This window comes from Vigna unguiculata, chromosome 10 (genome assembly GCF_037176805.1).
Source record: "Vigna unguiculata cultivar grain cowpea cultivar isolate G323 ecotype 2 chromosome 10, ASM3717680v1, whole genome shotgun sequence".
In the NCBI taxonomy this organism is placed as follows: Eukaryota; Viridiplantae; Streptophyta; class Magnoliopsida; order Fabales; family Fabaceae; genus Vigna; species Vigna unguiculata.
Genome location: NC_140801.1, coordinates 28,428,480 through 28,436,730, shown reverse-complemented (window position 1 = coordinate 28,436,730; position 8,251 = coordinate 28,428,480). Strand labels below are relative to the sequence as shown.

The 8,251-nt window shown below is 51.1% G+C and overlaps 1 protein-coding gene across 1 annotated transcript; it reads left to right on the top strand.

Annotated features, from left to right (window-relative positions):
* Positions 1–585: 585 nt before the first annotated feature.
* LOC146882363 (uncharacterized) lies at positions 586–5,496 on the top strand. Its single transcript, XM_085667368.1, has one exon. It carries the CDS (start codon positions 586–588, stop codon positions 5,494–5,496), a length of 4,911 nt encoding a protein of 1,636 aa, XP_085523494.1.
* Positions 5,497–8,251: the final 2,755 nt, after the last annotated feature.

The following is an 8,251-nucleotide window of genomic DNA, read 5'->3' as shown; positions in this document are numbered from 1 at the left end:
CTACTCCAAGCCTTGTGACCAGTTACTCAACCCAAGTCACGCCAGCCTGCCTGCATTGACTAAACACCCTCCCCAGAGCACGGTCCTCGGCAACCCCCATACCCCACGTCTCAGATATCTCTCCACCAAGTAGTCCAGATTCGCAACGCAGCCAATCAACCCCATAAATCCTCATAGCCGAGTACCGGATACCGGGAACCCCCAAGGGATCCTCTGGTAATTTCCCCAAGAAGCACTGGATCCAAGAATAGCCAAAAAAGGGGTGATTGGGCCAAAAGCCCATCCCAGGTAGGACCCACAGGTAAAATAGTATAAATAGCACACTGTTCTATGCATTGATTACGCATTAAATTATTTAGATACCCTGACATCACCAGTGCTGACTTAGGCATCGGAGTGTCTTTTGCAGGTCACCTGCTCCACCCCGGAATTACCCAGAAGCGATAGAAGAAGGACCGACATCAGCCATCCGAAGCCCCCAAGTGATTTGTGACCTACAACCTTCGGTCTCGTAAGAACATCTGGCGCCCACCGTGGGGCCGAAGAGTACTTCACAGATCCAAGACAACAGCCCAAGAAGACAAGATGGTTTCAACGAGAAGCAGGACAGCGGACGTTCCCCCCATGGTCCCAACCGTTGAAGTTGGGGACCCCGGACCAGCGTCGGAGATTTCCCGCATTCTGGAGGCCCAAGCCAGGATGCAGCAGGAATTCGCTGAGTACAAGAAACGAAACGCAGATGAAATGGAGGCATTGAGAGAGGAAAATTCTCGCCTTAGGCAGAAGATAGAAGCAGACCAAGCGGCTGGGGAACCTCGTTCAAGGGCGGATGTCCCCCCAAACTCAAGGGTCACTGCCCCTCCCCACTCCAGAGTTGACATCCATCCAACTGAAGACGAAAGCGAATACAGACCCACCGGGCCAACGACGGGAGGTAACTTCAGCTCCTTCGCGTCGAAGAGGAATCGCCGCCACCCCTTCATAGATGGGATCACAGAAACTCCCCTACCTCATAAATGGAAAGCACCCACTGTGACGTATGATGGCACCACGGATCCAGACGAGTTTATATCTATTTACACCAACCAAGTGGGGTTATATTCAACGGACGATGCCGTCCTGTGTAAATCGTTTTCAGTAGCCCTCAGAGGATCAGCTTTAGAATGGTTCATGAGCCTTCCCCCCTACACCATTGACTCCTTCACCACACTTACTTCCACCTTCACCACCCAATTCGACACAAGTCGTCGTCATGACCTCACCACAATTGCCCTCCTCAATCTCAGACAAGAGGAGGGGGAACCTCTCCGAGTTTTTATCGACAGATTCGGCGCCATAGCCATGAAAATCAAGGACCTCACCCCCAATCTCATATTAATGTACATGATGACCTCTCTTCGTCCAGGACCTTTCGCTGATGAATTAGCGATGCGTCCCCCCTTAAGCATGCAAGAACTTAGAAAAAGAGCGGCCATGTTTATCAGAGTCGAAGACATGAGACGATACCAGAACAATACTCAGACACCCCTGGTCCAAGCAGACATCAGAAAGCCTGTCAAGGAGCCCCCCCCGCGTGAACGAAACTGTCCTACGGAGCGAAGGCCTGCCAAGTTCTCCAACTACGCCCCCCTGAATGCCCCCCGATCTCGCATACTAGACGAAGTCCTGCAAGCTGAACTCATCCCCCCACCCAGAAAGTACCAAAATCCACCTAACGCGGACCTAAGCAAATACTGCCATTACCATCGTAACAACGGCCATACAACGGACGAATGTAGTACCCTGCGAGACAAGATAGAAGAACTCGTGCGGGCCGGACATCTCAAACATTACATAAGAGAAACCGGGGAAAGCTCTCACAGACCTCATGATGAGAGAAATGACAACAGGCGAGTTGAGCGAAGAGCAGACCGACGAACTGAACGTAGAGAGCCAAGAAGAGAACCCGCAAGAACCCAACATACAGAGCAGCGAACGCCAGTCCAACAGCAACCCAGACGAACCGACGATAGACCACCCTTACGCGGAACAATCAACACTATATCTGGTGGATTTGCCGGAGGAGGTAGGTCATCCTCGTCCAGGAAAAGGCATCTAAGAGCAGTCCAATCAGTACACGCTGTGTCCGGCAGAATGATAAGAAGAATGCCACCCATCACCTTTTCAGACTCAGAATTTCAAGGCACCGACCCCAACCAAGACGACCCCATGGTCATAACCATAGAAGTAGAAAGCTTCGCGGTCAAGAAAGTGCTCATCGACCAAGGAAGCTCCGTGGATATCCTATATTGGAAAACTTTCAAAAAACTGCAGATACCCTTAGCCGACCTCACTCCCCATAATAAACCAATATACGGTTTCTCAGGCGAAAGGGTCCCAACCAAGGGATATATCGACCTCCACACAACATTTGGAGAAGGAAGGCAAACGAAAACCATACCCATCCGCTACCTAGTTGTGGAAGCACACACATCTTACAACATACTTTTAGGAAGACCATCCATCAACGCTTTGGGAGCCATCGTATCCACCCCGCACCTTGCCATGAAATTCCCATCCCCACAAGGCGACATAATAACGGTACACGGCGACCAGCGCGCCGCAAGGGAATGCTATGTCGCAAGCCTAAAACTTCCCCACCCACCCTTGACAACCCACAATATCGAGCAATCCCAGAACAAGGCAGCTTTAGCAGGCGACGACCTTGACCCAAGAGTAAACTCTGAAGCCAGGGTCGAGCCCGTTGGGGACATAAGACACTTCCCTCTCCCACAGCCAAATCGATTCCTCCAAATTGGTACCACCCTTCCCAAAGGAGAAGAACACCACATCGAGAGCATCCTTACACAAAGTGCCGATCTTTTCGCGTGGTCCGCTGCAGACCTCCCTGGTGTACACCCCAGGGTGGCATCCCACAAGTTGTCCATCTTCCCCAACGCCAAACCTGTTTCACAGAAGAAGAGGAAACTCGGAGAAAGCAGAAGGCAAGCGGCAATCGAAGAAGCCAATAAGCTCAAGCAGGCCGGATTCGTCGGTGAAGCCCAGTACACAACCTGGCTAGCAAACGTAGTGCTAGTAAAGAAACCAAGTGGCAAGTGGCGCATGTGCGTCGACTACACGGACCTAAACAAAGCATGTCCAAGAGATGCCTACCCGCTTCCTAGCATCGACAGACTAGTCGATGGAGCTGCAGGACACGCGGTACTTAGTTTCCTGGATGCCTATTCCGGCTACAATCAGATACCGATGGCCGATGAGGACAAGCTTAAAACCGCCTTCATCACCGAGGCAGCCAACCTTTTCTATAAGGTCATGCCCTTTGGCCTCAAGAACGCAGGCGCAACGTACCAGCGCCTCATGGACAGAGTTTTTCAGCCCCTCCTCGGCCGAACAGTGGAAGTCTACGTAGATGATATCATTGTAAAATCCCCCAACCCCAAGCAGCACTCAGCAGATTTGGCAGAAGTCTTCAAAGCCTTGCGAGCATATAACATCAGACTCAACCCCGAGAAATGTACCTTTGGGGTCGACAGCGGCAAGTTCCTAGGTTTCATGCTCACGCAACGCGGGATCGAGGCCAACCCCGAAAAATGCCAAGCAATAATCGAAATGAGAAGTCCTACAAACGTCAAGGAAGTACAACGCCTGGTGGGCAGGTTAACCGCTATCTCTCGTTTCCTCCCCAAGTTGGCTGACAAAACCAAACCGATGATCAAGCTCCTAAAGAAGTCAGCCAGGTTCGTTTGGGACGAAACCTGTGAACAAAACTTCAACACCTTGAAGCAGCTGCTAACCACCCCCCCAATTCTCACTAAACCAGACCTTAACCTCCCCCTCGTCATGTACATAGCAGCATCTGCGGGCGCCCTCAGCTCCGCCCTCGTCCAAGAGAAAGACAGCACACAGCAACCCGTATACTTCACCAGCCGAATCCTTCAAGATCCAGAAACGCGATACCAGATGATTGAAAAAATCGCCCTTGCATTGATAACTGCATCACGACGATTGCGCCCATATTTTCAGTCCCACACCATCATCGTCAGAACGGACCACCCTGTGCAAAAAATCCTCCAAAAACCAGATTTGGCAGGACGGCTATCTTCGTGGGCCATTGAATTGTCCGAGTTCAACATCTTATACGAGCCGCACGGTCCCATCAAAGCACAATGCTTAGCAGACTTCACCAACGACCTCCAGAACCACTCACCCACCCAAGACATTTGGTGGACGATGCATGTAGATGGCTCCTCAAACCCCCAAGGTGCCGGAGCAGGAATAGTACTAGAAGGTCCCGGCGACATCCTTGTCGAGCAGTCCCTCCGCTTCAATTTCAAAACGTCCAACAATCAAGCAGAATACGAAGCCATAATAGCCGGCCTTAACCTCGCACGCGACGTTGGCGCAAAGAAGCTACTGTGCAAGACAGACTCCAAACTCACAGTAGGGCACCTCAATGGTGAGTATCAAGTCAAAGATGCCTTGCTCTCGCAATACTACCACGCGGTAACCGCCTTAATCGAACACTTCGAGGCTTTCAAGATCGAGCACGTCCCCAGGAGTAACAACACCAGAGCCGACATTCTCTCAAAGCTGGCTAGCACTAAGAAGAAAGGGCGATACAAGTCACTTTTGCAGCACACCCTAAGCACACCCTCCATCGACCTAACCAATCAATGCCTCAACGTCACCACAACCGGCACCTGGATGGAACCCTTTATCACATACCTCCAAGACGGAACCACCCCAGCCAGCGAAGACAAAGGATGGACCCGGAAAGCGGCACGCTATACTTTAGTCAACGGGGAATTGTTTAGACGAGGCTTCAGCAGACCCTTGCTCAAGTGCGTCACACGCGAGCAAGCTGATTACGTCATGCAAGAAATACACCAAGGAATTTGTGGCTATCACTCGGGTCCCAAGACAATGGCCGCCAGGATATTGCGAGCCGGCTACTATTGGCCGACAATGGAGGGTGATTGCACCACGTATGTTAAGAAATGTGCGCAATGTCAAAAGCACGGCCCCGTGACACATGTACCCCAAGAAGAACTCCACCACGTATCCTCACCATGGCCATTCTCCAAATGGGGAATGGACATAATCGGCCCTTTCGCACCAGGGAGGGGCCAGGTCAAATTTTTACTTGTGGCCGTTGATTACTTCTCTAAGTGGATCGAGGCAGAACCCCTTGCCACCATCACCGCCAACCAAGTGCAACGTTTCGTCTGGAAGAGCATCATCTGCCGCTATGGTGTCCCTCACACAATCATAACTGATAACGGCCGCCAGTTCATAGACAAAGGCCTCGGCGAATTCTATCGCAACTTGAAAATCACCCATATCACCAGTTCCGTCGAACACCCCCAAACAAACGGCCAAGCAGAAGCTGCGAACAAAGTCATCCTCGGCCAGCTGAAGAAACGGCTTGACGGGGCAAAGGGCAAATGGCCAGACCAACTCCTCGAAGTACTTTGGGCATACAGATGCACGCCCTAATCCTCCACCCATGAGTCACCATACACCCTTGTCTACGGCACCGACGCTATGATTCCCGTGGAAATCGGCCAACCATCCCTACGCCAGCAACAACATAACGACCAGACCAATAACGATTGTATGAATACCCATCTCGACCTTCTATACGAAGCACGAGAAAAGGCCCGCATCCATGACCTTGCAACCAAATTAAGAGCCGCCAGAAGATACAATTCCAAGCTCAAACCACGCTCTCTCCACAAAGGCGACTTAGTCTGGAGGATGACCAGCAAAGCACGAAAACATGAAGGCAAGTTCTCCCCAAACTGGGAGGGCCCATTCCGTATACTAAAAGACGTCGGCAAAGGAGCATACCGTCTGGAGAAGCTTTCTGGAGAACCACTACCCAGCACTTGGAACATTTCGCATTTAAAGTTGTATTTTAGCTGAACAATACTTGTAATTGGATGTACTCTTTCCTCCCCTGGCATTTTTCCCTAAGGAGGGTTTTGGCCAGGAAGGTTTTAACGAGGCATCCCCCACCAATATATCAAGAAATCCATTACTCAAGAGTGTCCCGTTACAATTCCCAGCCACTACTCTAAGTGCCGCTGGTCGATATCAAACTAACATTCCCAGCCACTACTCTAAGTGCCGCTGGTCGATATCAAACTAACATTCCCAGCCACTACTCTAAGTGCCGCTGGTCGATATCAAACTAACCCTCCCAGCCACTACTCTAAGTGCCGCTGGTCGATATCAAACTAACATTCCCAGCCACTACTCTAAGTGCCGCTGGTCGATATCAAACTAACATTCCCAGCCACTGCTCTAAGTGCCGCTGGTCGATATCAAACTACCCCTCCCAGCCACCGCTCTAAGTGCCGCTGGTCGATATCAAACTAACATTCCCAGCCACTACTCTAAGTGCCGCTGGTCGATACCAAGCTGACATTCCCAGCCACTACCAAGAGTGCCGCTGGTCGATGTCAACCCCTAACCTCCCCACCCTACCCGCGCGCATCGTATAATGATTAAGCGAATCACGTCACCCCTTAACTAACCGCGTAATAACACATACACAGATATCAACTAAGCAAGAAGTACAACACCCAACGTCAAACATAAACAAACCAAACATTAATTTCCAAACAAGTTTTCATTACAAGCCGATACACAGCGGCCCTTTACAATTAACACAATGCGAAGAGGCAACCAACCACAAACTACAATTCAGTTCTCAAAACATTACAAAGTCACAAACATGTCGGCGTCCTCGCCCCCAAAAAACAAAAACCAAAATCAAACAAACAACCTACTCCTCCCCGGCACCATTCTCCCCATCAACAGCCTCGGCCTCAACCTCCTCACCCATCTCTTCCTCGTTGGAAGCACGGTCATCACCAACAGGCAGCGGAGTTGTCATTAGAGTACCCTCCTCATCCCGCGCCACCTCCTCCCCCTCGGCAACCGCCTTCAGCTTGCTGATCTCTGCCACGTCCAACATCTTGTTATCATAGATGTCCAAATTTACATTGAAACGGCAGTCGGTGACAGAGACTTCTTTATACAAAAACTCCGCTTGCCTCAGCGCCTTCTCAAAGCCCTTCACATGTTCAGTATACACCGCCTGCTGTAGGCCGCTAATTTCGTCTGCCGCCTCCTCAGACTCCGCCTTCCTCCTCGCCTGCAACTCATCTACCTCCACCTGCTTTAACTTCAATTTTTTCTCTGCAGCCAACATGCCCACCTTCAGCTTCTTCACTTCCGCCTCCATCTTCTTCTTCTCCTCATCCCACGCGCGTTGGTCAATTTCCACCTGCGCTTTCAAAGAAGCCAACTCGTCGGCCAATCTCTTCTTGTCACCTGCAGCTATCTCTTCCTGCAGCATGGCCGACAACCGGCGCCCCAGCACGAGCCCACGAGATGTATACTCGTTCCATGCCCTCAAAATCAGCCCAGGGTCGGCAGCTTCAACAATTGCAACCTCCGGATCTGTTAGCTTGATCGCCACTCCCTTCCTCATCTGTACCTTCTCCTTCTCGAATCCACCCAAATCTGGATTGCTCGTTCCACCAGGCGCAACACCTCCCGTTTTTGCAAGGGCCCTTAACCTTTTACGATCCTTACCAACCCCCTTTAATTTCGAAACAGCCGGCCTTTTCGCGGCAGGACGAACTGTCTCCACCACAGGACCCGCCAAAGCAGCCGCCTTCGAAGAACCCTCCCCTTTCGAAGAGGCCGCTAGCTGATCCCTGATTTTAGCAAATAAATCTTCTGAAGCCCCCACTTTCTTCGCGTAATGAGCCATCACACCTGCAAAAACACAACACATTCAGATTAGTCCAACACGAGAGCCCATATGGTTACAAGAGAACATACCACAAACATCCCGCCCCGGATCATCCGTCAAGTAGCAACACACTATCCACTTCCCGGGAGCCCTAGGCGGCAATCTCTCCAAAACTTCTACAACCCGCCTACTAGTCGCATCCAACGTATCCCTACACACCACCTCCAACTTAGTAGGCGAACTCGTCCAATACAGCGGAAACCTCGCCACACCCGCCTCATCAAGGTACCACGGCTCATGCCCTACCTCCATCCTCACACGGAAGAACCCATCTTTAAAATTCTTGAAAGATTGGGTGAAGCCATCCAACACACAACTCTTTGGTCGGCCCACCAGCGACAGCCAACTACACGGATCCCTCGGCCTCGTCACATAAAAATACAAGAAGCTCTCGGGTGTCGGCTCTAACCCAAGCGCCCTACA

What these genes read in the sequence shown, in the direction of transcription:
- LOC146882363 (XM_085667368.1), top strand. Translation starts at nt 586, where the DNA reads ATGGTTTCAACGAGAAGCAGGACAGCGGACGTTCCCCCCATGGTCCCA.